This window comes from Streptopelia decaocto (genome assembly GCF_964273445.1).
Source record: "Streptopelia decaocto genome assembly, chromosome: 22".
Lineage (NCBI taxonomy): Eukaryota > Metazoa > Chordata > Aves > Columbiformes > Columbidae > Streptopelia > Streptopelia decaocto.
Genome location: NC_138677.1, coordinates 2,351,568 through 2,374,498, shown reverse-complemented (window position 1 = coordinate 2,374,498; position 22,931 = coordinate 2,351,568). Strand labels below are relative to the sequence as shown.

Below are 22,931 nucleotides of genomic sequence, written 5' to 3'. Positions count from 1 at the left end.
TTAGTGCTTGCTCGCCTCAGCGCGCTGGTTGATGCTGTTTTCACCCGGTTTTCCTTCCGGCTGCGCCGCTTCCTGAAGAGTTTTCTCCTGCTCCGGTTTCGCGGGCGGAGATTTCGGTAAGGTCATCTGGAACGCGCACCACAGAGTCGTCCGCGCTTTGCGCGTCGCTACGCTCATCTCTTTAATTGCCAAAGCGAGAGCAAACACGTCTGCGGGGAGGAAACGGCGTTTTAGTCGTTATTATATCACAGCGAGTCTGTTCATCAGGGATTAATTCACCTCAAACTGGCACAACTTGTAGGCTCTTTTAGAGTTGGATTTTGTGTCTGGCTCTTTGTAAGGTTATCAAAATTGAATCTAAGAAAGTTTTAGGCCCTTGTACAAAGAGTATATGGAATTTAGGTATTTATTTTCTGAAGCTCCTCGGCAGTGTCACCTGTCAGCAGGAGCTCTGGCTGTGCCGCTGTTCTGTGTTCACACACACCAAAGGCGTCTCCCCCGTCCTGTGCGAACCAAACGTTCCCAGCAGCGCCCCCAGACCCACCCGCCCACCCAGCGGATCCTTTGCCCATCTCACCACGAATTTCTTAAGCCAGGTGAAGGAACAGCTCGTTTATGGCATTTTATTAACGCCTACAGATGTGCAAAAATTTGCTAAAAGCCACTACTTTCAGCTCAAGAGAAGTGGTGCAGTGGTCCAATTATTCAACAGCACTTAGATAATACTTTGATTTCAATTCCAGCCTGTGTGTGAAGAACCAAATTCTTCTTTATCCCAGGTAGGGGCTGGTTTCTGTGAAACCCTTTGGGCCGTCCCTCCCGCCTCCTCCTGCTCCAGCTCCTCTGTCGCTCCCACAGCCAACCAGCTGGGTACAGAAAACTGATGGAGGTAATGCTGGAGAAAATCCACTTGTCCAATACAAATATCAGCCATCCAAAGTATTTGAGAAGGTAATTTGGACAGAAAACTCCAGAGAAATACAGGATAGAGCGGGAAGATGTGATTATAAGCTCCTGTGTATTCAAAATTCCAATTTCTGCACCAAAATTTGTGGAATCGGGAAGAGACCACAGGAATGGTGTCACATGGACTATCTAGAAGAAGCTAAGGAAGAAGCGACGTTCACATAACGTGTATCTCAAAGCTGCAAGAAGTGGTTGAAATTTGGGTCACTACCAGGTGAGGGGAAAACCCCCCAGTAATAAATTAGAATTGTTTTAAAGTCTCCAGCTGAATGCAGTGCCTTAGAGTTACAGACATTACAAAGGTCTTTGAAGATGATCTGTAACACTTACATCCTCCTCAAACTAAATCTAGGGCAGGCTCAGAGCAGAGCTCTGGTCAGGCAGCTCCATGGTTGGCTGGGTGATGGACGGCACTCCCTAAAACCCTTTTCCTGATCATTCTCTCTTCCAGAACTTCATTGGATTTTGTTTAAAACTTCCTGGGTAGAGGACACAGACAGGTCCTGTCTGGTAAGACAGATACCACGAGGTCTGACAGCTTCTCCTTCCCAAAGATCTTACTGGTGTGAAGCAGCAGCACCAGTAAAGCCGGCAACAATTATTTTCATGGGTTTTAACACACCCGCCCGCTCTGCTCTGAACAAGTCACATCATCTTCAATCCAGGTAAAGAGAAACAGGAATAAGGGTGAACAGGTGAAAAGAAAAATCGTTATAATGTATCTTTTGAGGTAAACTTGAGAATTAGAGAACCGTATGATGGGACACCGCAAAGGAGTAAAATAATCCATCAAATTCAGTTGCTGAAGGAGAGGCAGGAAGCGAACAGAATGAAGCTCTGAGAATTAAGCAAGTTTCCAACACAAAGCAGGTCAGAGCATCAACGACAGCAGAATTTATTCTTCTTCACATGTAGGAGGGGATCTGCCATTCTGCCCAAGCACTGGTGAAAGATTAAGCTGAATATTCTGCATATTTTGGGTACCATTAAGAATAAAACCATTCAAACCAGTATATTTTTGTGTATCCATCCCAAAGATTGTGTTTTATGTCGATTTAGGACAGAACATGCTTGAAGAGGAAATCCATCAATAACACAAGGCTGTCGAGTCACAGATGGCACCAAGTTCTACACAGAAATAGGGACAGAGCTGGAGGGTGACGGGAGCAGGAGTGGGAGGGATGGGGAGAAGAAAGAGGCAATAACGTAACATCATCTGCAGTCCCAAACTGCATCACAAAAGAAAACCCCACTCCCTTTTCATTGCTTTCTAACGTGTTAATTTAATAGATGCACTCCAACTTGATTTGACCCATTTATCTCTAAACCCCAGCTTTAGTGTCCTCTCAAAACCACCATCTACACCCCATACACTCCGCCTTCCTCACTGCTTTACACACTGAAATATAGAACTTTAATACAAAACCCCTCACACTTTATTTAACAGACTTGCGATACGTGTAGAATTTTTCAGCTATCTTAAGAAAGTACCTAAGTGTGGTTATACCTCTGTCATCCTGGCACCTGGGCGCTCCTTGCCTCTGCCGATTGGAAGCATTTACGATTTCATCCTTCCTACGCGACTGCACGACGTGAATCACCTCCAGGTGCTTCTCAAGAGCGGTGGAAATGTTGGCGTGAAGGGGAGAACTGCGAAGACGCTCCATTTTTCCCAGTAAAGTCACAACCTAATGAACATTTTACACGTTACAGGAGTTCAAACTACACTCAGCTAGACTTACAAGACAATTAACTAGATTAGAAGAAGAGATTAATGACAACCATTATTTCCTTTTGAGAACAGTTCATAAAGTTACAGTGGAAGGAGTTAAATTCTTACCTAGGATTTCTTCTTCTCCAAACCCAAAGCTGTAGGATACCTGGGTGTGCACAGCACAACAGCAAAGCTCAAACACCCAAACTTTAGCACACCCAGCTTACTAGTTAACAATGGATATATAAAGCTTTGAGACAACCGCCTAACAGGAGACGTTCCATGACAATTTGCATGGTGTGTGACCACCAAGAGGATTTAACTAGATGCTGCACACTATGAAGAGTTAATCCCGGATTCAGCCAGCTCAACTTCCACTTGAACTTTTGTACCAGTGTTTCTCTTTGGCCATCACTGAGCTTTTTGATGTTAGAATCCAGGTTCAACAGCCCCACTGTGCTCCTGAGCATCCCAAACGTTACTTTTTGGTTGCTACCTAACAAGTGTTTGAGGCTCCACACCCCGAAGTTTGGTTCCTCAAATGCCTAGAGAAGATTAAGCCCTTTTTAGGTGCAATTTTAAAGTACTAAGACAAGGACAGGCAAGCCACCTGATAGCGGAATAATCCTAACACTGTTCTTCTTTTGGCGTTCATAAAACAGTAGTTTAAAAAGCAAACACTGAGCCTACCAACACTTTTTTCACCCTACAAGCAAAATCAGGCAGTTGCAGACAGATTTCAGCCATGACTCTGTGGCTTAGTTCACCTGCATGAGGCCAATAGGAAAAGCTGCCGCTCGCACCCCTGCTGCTCACACCCCTGCCCAGGGCAGCTGAGCTCAGCTGTGCCAGCTCCTCCAAGAACCAGCATTTCCCAGAACAGCTGCTGCTTTAATCCCCTCGCAGGGACAGGCCTCAGCTCCGCGCTTCCAGCACATACTTCTCCTCCTGCAGCATGAACACACCAGCTCTCAGCCTCGGAAGAGCCCTATCAGCCCCGGCAGTCTCTGCTTGGTCCACCTGCTCTCTCTGCTCTCCCTCACAGAGTTCTGCACACGCTGCAGCTCCTGAAGCAGCACAATCCTGCACACAGAGCCACGGTGGCTCAGAACACACCAGGCACGCTCGCCCTACAGGCGAGGAAGAGGATCTGGTGGCCTCAGTTGTTGCCCTAACGGCTGTTCTGTGGCTGTCCTGGTTTTCCTCCCCTTCAGCTGGAGCTGCTCATGGTGATTGCTGTGAGCTGGCTCATGGGATGGTGTTCACAGACAAGCGTAGCCACTGATGCCTTTCTAGTTCTTTCACATCCTCCTTTGGGAGGAAGAGGATGCTTGAAACAGGCTGAACTGAGTGGATCTGGATTTATTAATGAGCTTGCCTTTGCACCGCACTGGCATTAGGGAGTAAATCTCCATCCTGATGGGTTGTCTATATCAGTAGATCTTACTGTGCAGAATCCAACCCAAGGGTAGAGGCCACAGGTCTGGAAGGGGGCCTGAATCTAGATGTCTGTCTTGCTGTACGAGTGGAGGTTAGAGCATGCTGGACTTTTTGTACACAGGCAACTTTCTGTTCATTTTTTGAAAGGCTGAGGGAGCTGGGGCTCTAATTGGAGGAGACTGAGGGGTGACCATTAATGTTTATAAATAAGAGTGAGTGTCATGAGGATGGAGTCAGGCTCTTCTCGGTGACAACCAGTGATAGGACAAGGGGCAATAGGTACAAACTGATTGGCTTAAGCAGCAAACTAATAACATAGAAATTCAGGCTGAAGTTGCAACAAATAACCATTCCGCATTAAAAAACCCACAAGATTCTCGAGCAAATATGTATCAAATTGATACAAACTTCCTTTTTTCCCCACAAATACCACCTCTAATAGGGTCTACAAATCTACAGTGAACATTTCTCCGCCAAGCTGGCAAGCACATTTTAGAGCTGTGCAAATGCTGGACTACACAACTGGATTCTGGTGTCTCAGGCAGGTTTTGTGCTGGGAACCCCAGTCCTGGCATGGCCGGTGTCACCGTGAGCCCCAGCGGTGCCGGGGTCTCCCTGGTAACAGCAGCAGCGAACCGGAGCTGTAGATACTCCAACAAGGACTGCTGAGATATTACTCCCTGCAGAGCATTTAAGAACAAAGCTATTTTGGGAAAAGCTGAACATATACTGAACTCTAAGTTCTGTGTGATAAGTTAAAAACAACCCCAAAACTATTAAGTCCTACAACTCACTCTGGCTTGTTCACGTAGCTGATCCACAATTAAGCGATCAACTCTTGAAGGGTTCGATGTCAGCCTTGGAATCGGAGTGTTGTTCGCACTGGAAACCTTTTTCCCTTGGAAATTCTTAGCGAGAGCTGATTCAGTCTGCAGGCAAACAAAAGAATTATCTCCTGAAGAATTTAAAGCTGCCAAATGAGCATTATTACAGAAACCAGAAAAAATATCAGATGTATTATTTCTTTCCCTTAGGGTTTTGGATTTTTTTTAAAGCAGATAATGAGGATTCAGGCATTTAGGATTTAATCATTTGGGAAGACAATCACCTGTTTGAAGTGAACAACCATTTTATTCAAAGCAGTTCAACTAAAGGAATTATGGAATAGAACGTGTTTCAGAAGCGCTATGTCTCCTCACACTCTGACTACAGCCTGTACTAATTTTGCCTGTAAATAAAATGAAGGCAAGTTAGAATTACAAGGCAAAAAAAATGAGCAAAGAGATGGGGACCTCACCCCCTAAATTAGAAGAAAATGGTTTAAGTCAGCAATTAACCTAAATTTTGTAGGGATATAACAACAGGAAGCTTTTTAAAAAATGTTGTTAAAATGAATAATATTTTATTCAGCCATCAGAAAATTACTTCGAAACCCGACTGCACGATTTCAAATTTCAATCTCCCCTTGTTGTTTTGTCACTCTGCAACAGCCCTACCAATATGTAGCTAAATCTATTTTTAATTTCTTGGATTGTCTTGCAGTGGGATCCTCATAGAACTGCGGCCTCATTTTCTCCACCACATCCCCGCCAACTCTTTCTCTGTCACATGTTTCTATGGAACCCTCAACATCCGTCTCCTCAATTCGAGCCCATACACAACTACCTGAAGCTTTTAGCTCAGGTGTTTTAATATTACCCTTCTTCAGCCTCCAATTCTGAGGGAAAAAAAGCCTCTTCAAATACATCTTAGTTTTAAACCTTCGGGGAAACAGGAGGTGAGAAAAACTCATTGAAAGAACTAAGAGTGTAGGGCTTAAGGAATTTAACTCATTATTGAAAGGATTAAAGTTTAGTCCTGATTCAAAATGTAACGACTGGATTTGCTTTCAAAGTTTCCAGATGCATTGTATTTATTGTGTTAAGAACCGTGGACCGTGGCTTTGTCAGTCACACAACACACCTTCTCCAGCCCCTACACAGGGACTGAAAAACTCACTGGATTCCTGCTTCAAATACAACTTTCAATACGTTAGTTGTGTTCCTGACCAGGCTACAAACATTCACACCTTCTGTTTTCACTCCCAAATATACAGGGAACTCCTAACTTTGAAGTCCTATTAAGCATTTCAATTCATAACAGTGAGAATTACCCACAATCTCTAACTGGACTGAGCAGGATGAGATCTACAGCAAATCTGTCACATGGCACGTTAATTCAGTTTATTATTTTATTTACCTTCTTTCTTTCCTTCTCCAGAGCTCTCCACTGCTCATAACATTCTTCTAGTCTAACATGAAGTTCGCTGGCAGGCGCACTACGGGTTTTAACTTGCCTTTGAAATCCAAACGCTGGGACAAAACCAGGGAAAGAACCGTCCCCATATATCTTATCGTTAAAATAGGGGTAGAAGCATTTTAAATCATCACGGGAGACCAAGTCCTGAGGCTCCATCAGCGGGACAACGGAACGGCCGAGCAGGCGAGCGGATCTGAGGGGGAACGTGCCGGAAGCGAGCTGCTGGTTCCGCCTGAAGTCGCCCATCATGCCGTTACTGGAAAAGCTGGGAGGCTGCAGGCAGGCAATGGGATTGACGGCGTTACTGTCCCCACCGCCCTGCCGCAGGTTCAGCTGAGCCTGAGACTCCGCTAAATCTTGATACACATTCTGCAACAACCCCTCGGCGTGTTTTTGTCCTTCCAGGTCGTAATGCTCGCTCTGCGGCTTCACTTGGAAACGGTGTTTGTTCATGTTTTCAAGGATCCCAAACTGCTGAGCTGAATAACTGTCACAGAAGCCATTTGGCTGCTTTAACTTCTTTTCACTTAAATACTCGATGAGGTTCTCTTCTTTGCCCCTGACCAGTGCTTCCATACAGGCCGCAGACCAAGCTCGTTCTGCAGCGTTATAACCAAAATCAAGACTTGAAAAAACTGAAGGATTATCCTGACAGTACTTGTGAAATAAATTACTATTTAAAGGGAAATTTGGTGACGAAAACGGAAAGAAATCATTAGAATGGCTGGAACTTTTTGGAAAAGCAGGTAAATGACTATTCAGTTTCAGCAAATGACTTGGGTTCTGAAATGGGACCGAAGCTACGGTTTTAGTTTGAAGGTTCATCCACGTTGGCCTCACGTTCGCACCTGCTGAAGGGTTTGCTGAGTTTGGCATTAACGGGAGGGATTTACAGTATTCAGAGTTCTGAAGATCGGCCTTGGAAAACTGCTGCTTCTCTGCACCATTTGCACAGTCACTATTCCCTGGACAAGCTGCAAAAGATTTTAGTCCATATTCAAATTTTTGCCCCAAATCCATGCAGAATGAAGCTTCATTTGCAAATTGTTTTTCTGCTAGAGGTCCTGCAGCCTTGGGAAATACAAAGTTTTGCTGATCGGAAATTGTGTCTTCTATTTTTTTCTGAGTTCCTGATTTAACCTGAAATAATTTAGTATAGGGTTCTGTGTCCAGAGACGGTGCCTCAATGGTTCCATTTACTAACTTTTTATTTTCTTGGAGGCTGCAGTTGGTGCTCTTGTTAGGCTTAGCTTTACTAGCATGAGAATATTCGGTGTATCTACTATAATCTGTGTTTTCGTTATATCTGTGAAACTGCGGAAGAAACGCTTCTGCCCGCTTTTGGTGCAACTGCACATCTGCTCCTTTGGGAAACACTTTCTCCCTTCCGTAAGAATAAGCATCGGCTCCCAAGTCTTTGATCACTTCTGAATACCCGACTTGGGGCGTAAAGGTGGTTTTTAGGTACGGATAGTTCTGATACACGGGTGTTGTCTTAATATTCTCACTAGTCTGCATGTTGCAGCAGTTGGCATGATCGTTCCTGGGAGGGTATAAACACTGCTCTTCAAGGTCTGTGCCGGTAAACCCACGATAACAGTCATCTACTTTTTGCTGTGATGTAAGATTTCCACTTGGCGAGTACTGTTTTTCAGCAGCAGACACAGATTCGCTACCATAAAACCCCTGTTGTGAGACAGCTCCGACAACCGGTCGTTTGGTTTCTGGCAACAGGTCGGGGTGGTCTGCGATCCTGCTCGCGTTCACGGGCCACACTGACTTCAAGCTGGAAGGGCAGCTCCTTGGAAAACAAGAAATACACCGTTAGATTCTCATCCATGGTGCTTCTCCTCCATTCCCAAATGCAGAAAAAGGTTTAAAAAGCCAGTTCTTTCCTAATCATTTCTCCTGATTGGTTCAAAGATGCCTTTTTATCCACTAGTGTCATCATCGCAGTTTCCCTTAACTAGATGAGAAAACCAATTCTGTCGTGTCTAAACCCACCCATACGGAACTACATCTGATGCCTTCACACCCCAAGTGATGTGTATGCACCAAATGATGGCCAGTCCCATCAAGAGATTTACCACCTGTCACCACCTGGTTAAGTAACAAGATAACTGTACTTCCCAAACTACCTGCAGCCTTTCCAAGCCCTGATACTCCTGACAAAACGCTGCTCTGTAGCACCTTATTGCTTCAGAACCGCCCGTGTTTTCCGCTGCCTTCCACTGCTTCCTGCAGGTCAACCAAGAATAAGCATCTCGGCACATTTCCTTTCCTTCCACTAATTACTGTGGATTAACACAGGACAAACAATCCCTGATTATCAAGGAAAACTGAAAGTGGACTAAGTAAAAAATAGAATTGTGCCTGAGAGCCATTCCAGTCACTGCCAAATTCGGCAGCGCTGAACAGAGAAATCCAACCGTACCTGTCTGAAGCAAAGGGATTAGTAAGATCTCTCTTGATCAAGACTCTCTCTACAGTTTTCCATCACCTCAACCATGTAACTCAGCCCACATACAAAAATCCTTGGAATTCTTTGGGAGAAGATGGAATAGCAGAGCAGGTGGGAACCTTGAGAACGGGATTCACTTTCCCATCCCTCAGAGCTCCAACACTCAGATTCCGGCAAAAAAAGCAAGTTCTTTAAGTATCCCAAGGATGCTGTACTGGAGCCCTTCTGTGCCAACTTATTATCACTATCTAATAGTTTCTAGAATATAGACATAATATATCTGACATTTACATATGCAAATATTGTTTTGGTAGCACTAACAAGAAGAAACATTCCTTTCACGTGGAATTCTTCTTTCCTGCCAGCTCAGGAAGGTGTGAAAGAGTACGATTTTGTGTTTCACGTATTCTTTATGTGAACTGAAATTAATTAAGAAAGAAACCTAAAGTCTGAATTCGTTCTTGATGTAAAAAGAATAGCCCAAGACATATATTCAAGATTATTAATTTGAACACGGCATTCCCACAATGCTTGTTAAGGACTTATTTAAAAATGCCAATTAAAAAGTCCTGTGAATACCAGAAAGCCAGAAGCTACCGTGTAATTTGAGTACCCAGAGAAAGGCTTTCAAGTATCACAAGCAGAATATGAGAAGATTAGGAAGAAGGAAGGGAAACTGTAAAAAGTGCAAGAACTTGCCAGCAGCAGATGCAAAGCTGAGTAACAGAACACGGACACAGAGCAGCGAGGGCAGTTCTGTCAGAGAACACCAGCAGCATTCACACTGCAACACACTCACCCCTCAGCGCAACACGGCTGTGGTTTCTCTTGTTCATCCAAGATGTTTGACACGAGTCCATATAAATCTGTTTCACTGCCATAATCATTCCTTTCAGGCTGAATCCTGAAAATGAGTTGTATATTAATTAAAACAATTATGCAAAATATTTCGTAAGTTAAATTAAACATCCGTCACCACACATGTTCTCTGCCTGTGTGTACCTGGACTTCACGTTGACCTGGGACACAGTGGGCTGCTTGGGATCGTCTCCATAGGTTGACCACGGCGTGTACAAAAGCGAAGTGTCCACCGGTGCAGAGAACTCAGATGTCGAAAGGGAAGAACTGTAGGTCTGAGGTAGCTCTACGCTTTCTTCATTCTGCATTTTATGTACAACAACGTGAAATTACATTTCGTCGTTCTGCATAGTTCGAACTGAGTTCACCCCGGGGTAACCAGGGCATGAGAACCAAGCAAGTCACATTCTTTTCACATGGTGCTGTAGGTAACTCCTGCTGTTGACCACTGCCCAGTGCATATACAAGTAAAAATTTCAGGCCACATCAGCCGAAAATGTCCGCACTAGTTTGTAATGATCAACAACAGGAGTCAGGAGACATCCCACATAACCAGTCATCACAGGTTATTTAAGCTTCTGAAGAAAACTTACATGCAATTCACAGAATCACAGAATCATTTCGATTGGAACAGACCCTCAGGATCATTGAGTCCAACCATAACCTAATTTAGCACTAACCCATGTCCCTGAGAACCTCGTTATATGTGTTTTAAACCCCTCCAGGGATGGTGACTCCATCACTGCCCTGGGCAGCCTGTCCCACTGCTTCACAACCCTCTCCAAGAAGAATTTTTCCTAATATCCAATCTGAACCTTCCAGAGGAAAAGTCTGCAACCCAGCTGAAGTGAAAAGGAGCGTTTACCTGTTTGGTTTAAACATGATATGCTTTCTGAGCTCTTAGTAAGTGAAAGAAATAACAGTGTTTTCACAGGGTTAGATGTTAAAGATACACGATATACCCCTTTATGAGCAAAGCAGTGTTGCAGCTACAGGAAGTGACACACAAACCCAAGTTTATCTCCCAGTAAGGCTTCTGCCTAACTACAGACAGGTCTTAACGTCCCAGTTCCCCATGTCTGTGAAATGCTTCTGTAAGCACAGAAAGATGCCCAGTTGCTGGACTGAAGGCCATGGAAGAGCCAAACCACACAAGTCTTGGATAAAGTAAGTAACAGGTCTGTTCTTGAACGTATTGGGATTGAGTTTTCATTTCAGTCTTTTATCTCATAGCCATAAACTTTCACCGAAAGGCAAAAAGGAAAAGACAGCCGACATACTTCACTGTCCTGGCATGTTCTGTGGGTCAGACCAAGAGCCCCCTGCTCAGCAGGCTGGTTTATACGAACGTTTGGACTCTATGGCTGGGATGTGCCACAGAAACACCTGTTACAATACCTAAGCTGTTGCTTCTGACTTCACAGTTTTGTAGAAATAGTAATTTGCTCCTCATTTTGTTTCCAGTTGTTTATGCTAACAGAAGAACAAAACATGGTGCAACACTCTAGTACTGAACACCACGTGTGGCTTCATCTGTGACTATTACAAAAAGTCACTGTCCTTTCTGCTGAACATTACGATGAAGATTGATTACTAATTAGGTAAATGTGGTGATTTATATTTGCCAGTATAATCAACCACTTAAGAAATATTTTGTGACCATTTTCATAGAATCATTTCTGTTGGAACAGACCCTCAGATTCATCGAGTCCTGCCATAACCCAACTCCAGCACTAACCCATGTCCCTGAGAACCTCATCTAAACGCCTTTTAAACCCCTCCAGGAAGGGTGACTTTACAAGCAACCCAAACTCTTGCACAGATATTAAAAATGTGTTTATAATCCACTGCACCTGTGATTTGTAGGAACCATAGAGTGAGCCAGAGCCTGTCATTACGTTGCTGAATGCATCTGTCAGCCTCCCGCTGGCTTCTGTGCCACTCCAGCAGCGACTGCCACCTCTGAATGCAACTTTAGGCTGTACAAGAGAAGGAAAAAAAAAAGTAGTAGGACATAAGTATACAATGAATCATAGAATGTCCTGAGCTGGAGGGACCCACAAGATCCTGGATTCCAACCCCTGTCCATGCACAGGACACCCCACAGGTCACCCCGTGTGTCTGAGGACGTCGTCCAGTCTCTTCTTGAACACTGTCAGGTTGGGGCCGTGACACCTCCCTGGGGAGCCTGTTCAGTGTCCAGCACCTCTGGGTGAAGAACCTTTTCCTCATGTCCCACTGACCCTCCCTGGCTCATCTTCTGCCGTTCCCTGGGCTCTGTCACTGTCACAGAGCAGAGCTCACCCTGCCCCTCCTGCTCCTGCTGAACCTGCAGCCCATGAGCTCTGCCCTCAGTCTGCTCTGCTCCAGCTGAACAAACCCAGGGACTCCAGCCGCTCCTCATACGGCTTCCCCTCCAAATCACTCACCAACTTCATAGCCTCCTCTGGGCACTCCCCAGTAGCTTTATCTCCTTTATCCCGTGTCCCCAGCCCTGCACACAGTGAATGCTCCAGCTGAGGCCTGAGCAGAGCGGGACAATCCCCTCCCTGCCCGGCTGGCCGTGCTGTGCTGGATGCACCAGGACACGGGTCCCTCTTGGCTCCAGGGACACTGGTGGCTCATGTTCAACTGGCCATCGACCAGAGCCCCCAGATCCCTCTCCATGGAGCTGCTCTCCAGCATCTCGTCCCCCAGTCTGTCTGTACAGCCGGGGCTGCCGTGTCCCAGGTGCAAAATCCAGCACTTGCCCTTGTTGAATTTCGTGTAGCTGGTGATTGCCCAGCTCTCCGATTTGTCCAGATCCCTCTGCAGGGTCTCTCTGCCCTCCAGAGTGTTGCCCCCAATTTGGTTTCATCAGCAAACTCGCTAAGCAATCCCTCAAGTCCTGAGTCTAAGTCATTTATACAGACACTGAAGAGCACTGGCCTTGAGATGGATCCCTGCAGAACCCACTGGCGACTGGTACACAGACTCACAGGTGCAGATTTTATATCAACTTTTAACTGCTTTAACACTTTAATTTACCTGTGGATTCTGCTCCATCGGAGTTTTTAAAGAATTATTTTTATGCATTGACATTAGAACATTTTCCTATTTATCCTTTGAGAAAAGCTTAATACAACGAACCACAAGAAATTCATTCACAAGCTGTTTGGAAACAGGGGAGGTTCAGCGGAAACCTGCATTCTCTCCATTTACACCAGGATGGAAGAAAACCAACCACAGAATGGTGACAATTATCATCCCTTTCACCACCATTTAACCTCCCACACATCACAGACACCTCTCCTCCCTTCAACACTGTTCCTACTGCATAATTTACATTACGTGAATGCACGTATGTGCATTTTCAGATTTCACGAGCTGGAATTCTGTCATAATACACACACTGGGAGCTATGGGGGAGATCCAACCCATTCTATAACTATGGGAGAAGCAACTTCCACCTGAGAAACGTCCATCTCCTCGCCAACCTGGACGTGCTCAGGAATAGGTGACCAGTGGGAGCGAGGAATGAAAAGAAACAAAAAGTTTGGTGTCTTCCCTTCTTCGGAAACACAAGGAAAATTTAGAGTTAAAATAAAATTGACTCGTTAAAAACCCTTCAGCTCACAAATAAGAAAAAGTGAAGTTATGCCCGTAATACTTAACATATCGCCACAGCAGCTCCTTTGAAATGCTTATTAAATTCAGAAGTTAGAGATTCACAGGACTAGTGTTCTAAAGTATTCTGAATGAACTCTCCTCTCTAAAAAGGTGTTTTTCTATAGCTGAGGAAGAAAACAGACCCAACACCCAGCACAATCTTCCTTCTAGTTTACACTGCAATTACATTGACCCAGTAACATCATTTTTTTCAGACACATTTTGCAGGTAACCGGACATGTAAAGTCAGAATTAGTGTGATGCAGAGCACTATTTTTCATATGAATTAGTTTTCTCCTCAGTTATCTCCTCATTCAGTAGCACTCATGTCATTTGTGATCTCAACGAGACAACCTACAGGTACAAGGAGCTCCTACAGGTTTGCGACACCCCCCAACCACCAAATGCTTCATTTATTCCCCAAACTGAATTTTTTCAGGACACTCACAAGTATTTTCCTCACACTTTGCACCTCAGTTCCACAGCCCCGCTACCACAGGACAGGCCCAACTCTGGGCGGCCCCACACGGGAGGTCGCGGCCGCAGGGGGCGGGGTGGGGGGGGGAAGGCGCAAAGCCTTCCTTGGCCTCAGCCCCCCGCGGTCACCGGCGCCTTGGCCAAGCTCCAACCGCCCGCTGTGTTCCTGACAGGAGGGGTTACCCAGCCCAGCGTGTCCCCAGCCCGTCTCTCACCTCCATGGGCGACCCCAGGCCGGCGGCGGCAGCTACCGGCGGCGCGCGGCCATGGCGGGCCGCTGAGGCGAGCGAGGCCGTTAGCCTCGCGCCGGGGGCAACGGCCGCCCCGCCCCGCGCTCTCTAGGGGATTGGCCAACGCCTCAGCCCGCCCAACCAATGAGAAGCCGCTCGGCCTCCTCGCACCTCCCCGCGCCGCGTGACCCGCTCTGTTCTCCACGCGGTTATTAGACACGGAGAGCCCGCAGCCAAGCTCGTGGCAATGGAGCGTTATTTCTATTGGCCGCTAGCGGGCAACACCTAGCCAATGAAAAATCACCTCGCTCGCCCCTCCCGCCAATGAGGAGCTGAAGAGGTGGTGTTCACCCGGAGACAGCGTCGGGACCATTAAAGCCCGCGGTTGCAGCGGGAGGGGTCGAGGTCGCTTTAATGGCGCAGGCTGCCCTCAGTGTCTGGTACTGGGCCCTCAGTTCCAGCAGGACAGGGAGCTGCTGGAGAGAGTCCAGCGCAGCCACCAAGATGCTGCAGGGAGTGGAGCATCTCCCGTGTGAGGAAAGGCTGAGGGAGCTGGGGCTCTGGAGCTGGACAAGAGGAGACTGAGGGGTGACCTCATTCATGGGGATCAATATGGAAAGGGGAGTGTCAGGAGGATGGAGCCAGGCTCTTCTGGTGACAACCAGGGACAGGACAAGGGGCAATGGGTGCAAACTGGAACACAGGAGGTTCCACTTAAATGTGAGAAGCAACTTGTTCCCGGTGAGGGTGGCAGAGCCTGGCCCAGGCTGCCCAGGGGGGTTGTGGAGTCTCCTTCTGTGCAGACATTCCAACCCGCCTGGACACCTTCCTGTGTAACCTCATCTGGGTGTTCCTGCTCCATGGGGGGATTGCACTGGATGAGCTTTCCAGGGCCCTTCCAACCCCTGACATTCTGGGATTCGGCTGCCACCCGTCCCTGTGCAGGGACAGGGCTGTCCGAGGCTGAACTGCCCCCATGCTCCACAGTCCTGTGCATGGCCCACAGGAGCAAATGAAACTCAGTTGCCCGTCCCCGGTGACAGAACAGGGCCCCGGCCTTGGACTGTGGTCAGACCTGCTGGTCCAAGCCCCCCCAGGAGCCAAGAGCCGGGGGTGACCCAGGGCCCTGGGTTGGAACGAGAAACTATAGGAAACCTGGTGGATGAGGGAGCCTGGTTGGAGCAGCAGCCTCCTTACATTCCCAGCCCTTGTTTCCTTGTCACCCTGCTGCTGCTTTACTCTGCTGAGTGTATGAATATCACTGTTTTCACTAAAAAGGCCTAAGGAAAACCATAAAGTGCTAAAACCAAACGATGCTTGTGTTTCCACTCCCCAAGCTGCTTTTACTGAATCTAGGAATACCACTTTTGTTGCCACCTCTGTATGGATAAAGGCAGTACACAGGTAATCAATGATAGAGGCGTAATTCTTTCAATGAACTGTGAGCATTTGTGTTGTGATTCTTTTATTTCCCTCCATTTGGGGACGTGACTGTTGTGTTTGGTTTGGGGAGCTTTGCTTTCCTTTGCTCTTTCCCCCCTTCCTTTGCTTTTTTCCCATTTATTTTCCCTGTTTTTTTTGATGGAACACAGGAACACAGCCAAGAGACTCCTCCAAAGCCACACAGCAAATTTGGGAAGCTCAGAGCAGTGAGAATCCCCCCCAAATTCCATCATTCAGCCAGAGGTCACTGCTGGGGATGCAGCAGCACCAGACTCCTCCAGGCCGGACGCCTTTGCTGGCTGCAGAGGAAAGAAAACACCCAAAACCAAGGGGTTCTGTGCAATATTTAACCACTTTTCAGAGACAGCGATTTCTGTTGGGGCAAAGACAGACAGACAAACTGCTCAGCTGTGGTGTGCGCAGGAAGAACATGGTCTCACCGGGAGAAACCGCATCCTTGCACTGTTTTGACCTGCCCACAACAGATTGAGGCATCGACCCGATTTATCTACCGAGTCCTGCGCTCACTCTCTGCACATCCGTGGCCTGACGCATCGACCGCTGCGATAAAGCGCCCACCTCCTGCTTTTCCACGAGCTCGACGTTCCCCTCGGGGTTCCAGCTGACGTCGTTACCTGTTCAAGGCAGCAAACCGGCAGTTAAAATCAATATTAATATTTTATTATGTTGCCAAAGCCCCGCGCGGGAAGCTGCTGTAACAGGTTGCTAATGCGCTAACGCTCGCTCCCTGGATTGATTTCCAGGCTGTTGCGGTCGGCTTTGGCGACAGTATTTGTGTGCACATACGCAGGCACGTTGCAAGAAGAGCCAGAGGGCACGAATGCGTTGCAAAGAGCAGGTTTTATTTTAGTTCCCTCTCTTCTGGGGGATCTCCGAGGTCGCACCTGAGCTCCCAGGCAGAGGTGACACCAGCAGGGACACAGATGCTGGTCAGTTCAGCCCTGCTGGAAGATCACTGGGCCTGCTGAGCTCGCCTGTATTTCAAGGCTTTGGGCAGGCGCAGCCTCCCGCTCTTTCTCACAACAAAGCAGGAATCTCATAGTGATAAGGTGCCCGGAGTTTCCCACAGGCCTGTGTTATCTAACACAGAGGTTCTGCTCATCAAGCACACAAGGTCAGTAAAACAATTAGTGTGATGTATGTGCTTTTTCTACGGACAGGTGCAAGTCACTTGAGCGTATTTACATTTAACCAACCTCCTTGCCAAATCTTCTGCTATATCCCCATACAGTATTGAACCCGGCTGTGGAGTGCGGCGTTTGCCGCCTCCCTCCCTCAGAACTGAAGACTGTAATTGGAATTTCTCCTGCAGAACGTTACACAGGGGGACACAGCTCTGTGAACAAGCTATTTCCATCTCTCCGCACCAGTGTGTCCAATATGATCTGTTGCTTTAAAGAGTGAAACACCGTTTTAACCCAACCCCAGGAGCAAGCGCCCATACGGCCCCATATCCCAGGTCTTGCTGCAAATGTTCTGGATGCGCTCGAGCACGACCAGGCTGCACCAGCTCCATGTAGCATCAGGAGCTGCGAGAGCAGAAAACACCCATGTTGGGAGTGAAGGGCTGGGAAGGGGCTTTGGGAGCCCCAAACCTGCCCTACCAAAGCATGGGGTGAACTCCAGACATTGATGTGTTGAGGGACCGGAGCAGCAGCTCTGAGCTCCCATCATCTGGCGCTCAGGCTTGCACACACCTGTAATTTGTAGCACACACCATAAAAACGTGCTATTAGTATAAACCTGCTGCTGTTGGGTGGAAAGCTACTCCCCAAAACAGGGTGAGCCATGGGGTGTGGTGCACACCCCACTTAGAGCAGCTTTTATATCGATGCACTGCCTGTTTGGGGCAGTACCACAGATTTAAACTCCCTTTTATCCCACAAAGCCTCACTGAGCGCTGTGGGGACCCTGCTCAGGGCCAAGAGGTGTCTCCAAGGCTGGACAGGCTGTGCCGATCCAGGGCCTCTCCCCACTCACAGAATCCCAGAATGTCAGGGGCTGGAAGGGCCCTGGAAAGCTCATCCAGTGCAATCCCCCCATGGAGCAGGAACACCCAGATGAGGTTACACAGGAAGGTGTCCAGGCGGGTTGGAATGTCTGCACAGAAGGAGACTCCACAACCCCCCTGGGCAGCCTGGGCCAGGCTCTGCCACCCTCACCACGAACAAGTTGCTTCTCACATTTAAGTGGAACCTCCTGTGTTCCAGTTTGCACCCATTGCCCCTTGTCCTGTCACTGGTTGTCACCAGAAGAGCCTGGCTCCATCCTCCTGACACTCCCCCTTTCCATCTTGATCCCCAGGAATGAGTCCCCCCTCAGTCTCCTCTTGTCCAGCTCCAGAGCCCCAGCTCCCTCAGCCTTTCCTCACACGGGAGATGCTCCACTCCCTGCAGCATCTTGGTGGCTGCGCTGGACTCTCTGCAGCAGTTCCCTGTCCTTCTGGAACTGAGGGGCCACAACTGGACACAAGATTCCAGGTGTGGTCTCCCCAGGGCAGAGCAGAGGGGCAGGAGAACCTCTCTGACCTACTGACCACCCCCTTCTAACCCACCCCAGGTACCATTGGCTTCCTGGCCACAAGGGCCCAGTGCTGGCTCATGGTCACCCTGCTGTCCCCAGGACCCCCAGGTCCCTTTCCCCTACGCTGCTCTCTAATAGGTCATTCCCCAACTTACACTGGAACCTGGGCTTGTTCCTGCCCAGATTCAAGACTCTACACTTGCCCTTGTTGTATTTAATTCAATTTCCCCCCGCCCATCTCTCCAGCCTGTCCAGGTCTCTGGGTGGCACTGACCCCTCACCCGCCCGGCTGAGCCCCACCCCTGCCCGCCGCCCCTTCCTCTGGACACAGCCTGACCCACCCCGCTCCCCGCCAGGAGAGCACCCAGTGTCGGAAGCCCCGCCCGGCTCTCCGGGCCGCCCCGCTGCGGTCAGGCCGCCTCCCGGCGCCGCCGGGCCCGTCACCGCCGGTCGTGAGCCCAGGACGTAGCCGCCTTAGGGAGAACGGCGGCACGGCCCAGCCAGCCAATCACAACAGCGTTCTCATCTGAACGCCCGCCCCTCCCCGCCGCTAGACCAATGAGCGGGCGGCATACCTGGGTGTTGCGGGTGGAGCCGCCAATCCGAGACCGCCGGCCGTGCAGGGGTGGGTCACCGCGTCCACTCAGGCGCTCGCCCCGCCCCCCCCCGCCGGCGCCTGTGCTGCACCGCCCCCTGGCGGCGGCGGGGCGGGACGTGTCTGCGGCAAGATGGCGGGGCGGGTAAGTGAGGGGGGAGCGGGGATCGATCCTTCCCGCCCTGCCCGGCTCCACCGCTGCCCCCTTCCCGCTTCTGCTCCCCGCTGGGCGCCGGGGTGGTTCGCTGGCTTCTCGCAGCTCCGTTGCCGGGGTGGTCGCTCAGCCCTGTGGGCGGTGCGCGGTCTCCCGAGGGTGCTGTGAGGCGGTGGTGGCTCCGGGTGTGCGTGGAGCCCTGAGGGTGCTTGAGGCTGAGGTGGCTGCTCTCCCTGTGGGGCGCGTTTTAGGGTCCCACGGGGGTGCTGTGGGGCAGGGTGGGGGTTCCCTCAGGAGCAGGGTGACCTCTCCCCGGGTGTGGGCTGGGGTTTGGGGTCCCCTGAGCCGCTGCAGCGGCCCTGCGGATGCAGGGCAGGGTTTTGGGGTGTCCTGGGGTGCTGTGAGGCCCTGGTGACCCGTTTCCCTGTGGGCTGTGTCACAGGGTCCCCTAGGGATCCTGCGAGGGTGGGGGGACCCCTTGGTGCCCCAGGTTAAGGGGTTCCCCGAGGCTGGGTGACCCCCTGGCCTCATGGGATGTGTGGCAGGATTTTGGGGTGTCCTAGGAGTGCTGTGGGGCCCCCTCGGTGCTGTAGGATGAGCTTCTAGGGATCCCTCAGGAGCCCCATGGGGCTGGGGTGACTGTGGGGTGTGGGACAGATGGTCACTCAGGGTGCTCTGAAGCCCCAGGGATCCCTCGGTACTGCTGCAGGATTTGGGGTTCCCTGAGGGTGCTGTGGGGCTGCAGTGGCCCTGGGGATGCAGGGCAGGATTTTGGGGTGTCCTGGGGGTGCTGTGAGGCTGTGGGGACCTCTCTGTGGGGATACTGTGAGGCTGTGGGGATCCTTGGTGCCCTGGGGCTCCCTGAGGGGCCTCCCCAAGGCTGGGTGACCCCTTGTTCTCATGGGGTGTACAGGACAATTTTGGGGTGTCCTGAGGGGGCTGTGGGGCTCCCTCGGTGCTGTGGGATGAGCTTCTAGGGATCCCTCAGGGATCCCCGTGGGGCTGGGGTGACCGTGGGGTGTGGGACAGGATCACGTGGTCATCTCAAGGTGCTCTGAAGCCCAAGGGATCCCTTGGTGCTGCTGCAGGATTTGGGGTTCCCCGAGGGTACCGTGGGGCTGCAGTGGCCCTGGGGGATGCAGGGCAGGATTTTGGGTGTCCTGGGGGTGCCGTGAGGCTGTGGGGACCCCTCTCACTGTGAGACAGGGTCTCCTAAGGATGCTGTCAGGTTGAGGGGACCCCTTGGTGCCCTGGGTTGTGGGGCAGGATTGTGCGGTTCCCTGAGGGGCCTCCCCAAGGCTGCGTGACCCCCTGTCCTCAAAAGGGGTGCGGGAGGGTTTTGGAGTCCCCTGGGGTGCTGTGAGGCCCTGGTGACCCCTCGATGCTATGGGGCAGGTTTGTTGGTTGTTTGAGACCCTGGAGACTCCTGCCCTGTGCTCAGCAGCACTGTGTCGTGATGTGCGTCCAAATTGTGTTAACACTCACCTTGTGCAGTGGTTTTATCCCATATTTATTTAAAAAAGGAAAAAATCCCTTATCAGTGACTGCTTAGATAACATCTGCAAGTGGCTAAAAGGCGTTAAGATGTGTAGGAACGGGTTTGTCTGTCAAATCACTTTTTGTATGTCCCCTCTGTTTTCAGGTGTCCATCTATACAAGTGCTGCAGATGCAGTTAAGGTTCCTCTTTGCTATCAGCTCAGTCATGCTCGTGAAAGTCACATTTTCCATTAATATCTGCTCCCGGTTGACATCTTCTGTCTTGGCCAAACAACTCAGTGATCGAGATTTTGGGAATAGGTTGTTTTTCTCCCAGTTTTCCGTGGTACGGTTTGTCTGGCGGCTGGAGCAGCAGATGGTGCAGTGGTGCGGTGCAGCGCCGAGGCATTTGGCCGGGTGATGAGCGGTGCGGCACAGGTGAGCAGATCTGCCCAACTGTCGCCTCTAAAATGCTGATTAATTGAGGAAAAAAACCCCATGTTTTTCAGTCTCTCTTATTGAGAGCTTTTCTGCTATCCCTGTGCCACATATGCACTCATACTTTCTCCCTCGCACCTTTTCTCTTTATCTCACCCTTTGCAGCAACCCAGGAGAGATCTGCGTGTTTTGACGAGTGTTTTTTTGTTGCCAGAAACGGGAGCCCCGTGCTTTTAGGATCATTTGAGCCATAACGGATGTCGTTCTGAGACTCCTTGTAGTCTAAACCCATCTGGCTGCAGTGCTCTTGTCTGACCCCGCGCTTGCCGGCCGATCCAGCGAGCCAGGTGGACAGAGAGAACTGTGTGTAGTTTGATGAGTTCATTGAGTGCTGGGAAGGCTTAAGGAGTGGTCGGAGTGCTGGAGGTGGAGACTGTGGGGAGGAAGGAGGGGGTTCGGCCCCAACTTTTTGCTGCTGCTGTGAGCTGTTGTGTATTAAACACCTGGAAAATTGTCCCTTTACTTGGCCAGCTTGGAAGCCTGGGGGAGGAAAGGGGAGATTCATGCAAATTTAAGAATAAGGCTGGAGCCTAATTGTCTCGTGATCTGGCAGTTTGACGGGGTGATGCTTTCCTTGGGTTACCAGGAAGCTTCTTTACTATTCAGTGTTTTCATGATTTACCTACAAATATAATTGTTGCGGAATTATCAGATTATTTAATGCTGTGAAGAGAGTTCTCAAGCAAGGCGCTTTGTGTCATTTTCTGAGCTCGATCCAATCCTTCAGTGTGTTGAATGCTGTTAATGTCAATTCAATTAACGAACAAGCTGCCTGCGCCCTCCAGCTTGCACGTGGGCTCCTGCGGTTGGGCTGCGGGGTCGGGGTGGGCAGGTGACAGCAGGCGGTTCGGATGTGACATCGGAGCCATCGTGTCCCTTGTCTGTGTAAATAAGGAGCAGTAGGAGGGAGGGTGGGGGTGTGTGATATCTCTGGGTGCAACAGGTAGGGCTGATACTGCAACACTGATGTTGTTCTGTTGTCAGCATCTTTAAAAGGTGCTTAAACCTGTAGAATTCGGAGAGGGAGCTTCGGTGATTCCTTCTGGCCTGAAAAAATGTCCTGCAATGCAATTTAGAGCCTGGCCTCTTTTATTAGACTCGTGTGATTTGATTTGTGCGTGTGCACTTTTACAGAGAGAAATAAATGGCTTCCCTGATGTAGAAGACAAAATCTCTAAACTTCTAGTAACGCTCTAAATAATTTAGGCAAATGCTAAGCCGAATCTTATTAATTGCCTCAATGCCATTTCAGGTATGTTACTCTACTCCCTTAATTGCACTGGAAGGGGAAGGAAGAGATGGTGATTAATGGTGATTGAAGTTTACAGGAAAAACAGTTTATGATGATTAGAAATAATGGCTGTTTCTGGTATAATTTATTCCGTATCTCTCTGCGTGGTGATCCCTGAGCACACAGACACAGCCCTAAGTCTTGCTGAGACATCAGCGCCTGCTGCAGAGAGGGAACGGACTTGATCCCCTGTACCAAGACTGGACCTCTGGAGGTTAATTGGTGCTGTCTGTACCTAATTGATTTGACCCTCATTAGGAATTAGTTCTCAAAGGGATGTAGAAAGGCCGGGTGGTTTCTCTGCCTTGTTCCAGCCGGTGTCGAGCTGTTAATCCTGAACGAGCTGCGTTTCTGCTGGTGCTGGACCAGACTGAAGAGCTCCGTACAGAAGCGACACAGGACGTGACTCAGAGCTGTGCTGCAGCCTCACTGCCGCCAGCTGGCAGGACGTTGGTCGGTCTGTCTGTCTGCAGAGAGGAAATTGTGCACACTGGATGTTGGTTTGGTAGTGCGGATATTGGTGACGATCCCTGTCAGACTGGTGGCTTTTTGTTTAAGGAATATTAAAGTTTTGCAATAGGTGCAGCTTAGAATCACAGAATCGTTTTGGTTGGAAAACCCTCAAGATCATTGAGTCCAACCGTTCCCCACCCCTGGCGCTGCCCCATGTCCTGAGAACCTCATGTCCGTCTGTCCAACCCTCCAGGGATGGTGACTCCAGCACTGCCCTGGGCAGCCTGTTCCAATGCCCCACAGCCCTTTGGGGAAGAAATTGTTCCCAGATCCAACCTCAACCTCCCCTGGCGCAACTTGAGGCCGTTTCCTCCCATCCTAACT

At 49.5% G+C, this 22,931-nt stretch overlaps 2 protein-coding genes across 3 annotated transcripts in view; one reads left to right on the top strand and one right to left on the bottom strand.

Annotated features, from left to right (window-relative positions):
* MEIOC (meiosis specific with coiled-coil domain) lies at positions 1-16,913 on the bottom strand (the record flags this gene model as incomplete). Its single annotated transcript, XM_082070958.1, has 10 exons — positions 1-209; positions 2,474-2,654; positions 4,915-5,049; positions 6,359-8,219; positions 9,679-9,783; positions 9,882-10,039; positions 11,591-11,716; positions 14,078-14,200; positions 16,064-16,170; positions 16,877-16,913. 10 exons carry the CDS (start codon positions 16,911-16,913, stop codon positions 1-3), a joined length of 3,042 nt encoding a protein of 1,013 aa, XP_081927084.1.
* A 1,872-nt stretch (positions 16,914-18,785) lies between these two features.
* NSF (N-ethylmaleimide sensitive factor, vesicle fusing ATPase) overlaps positions 18,786-22,931 on the top strand; it is a 91,823-nt gene continuing 87,677 nt past the window's right edge. For both annotated transcript variants that reach the window (XM_082071130.1, XM_082071131.1), the window contains exon 1: positions 18,786-18,819. In XM_082071130.1, the coding sequence (XP_081927256.1) occupies positions 18,808-18,819 (12 nt within the window). In that variant the 5' untranslated portion in view covers positions 18,786-18,807. The remainder of the gene's footprint in view (positions 18,820-22,931) is intronic.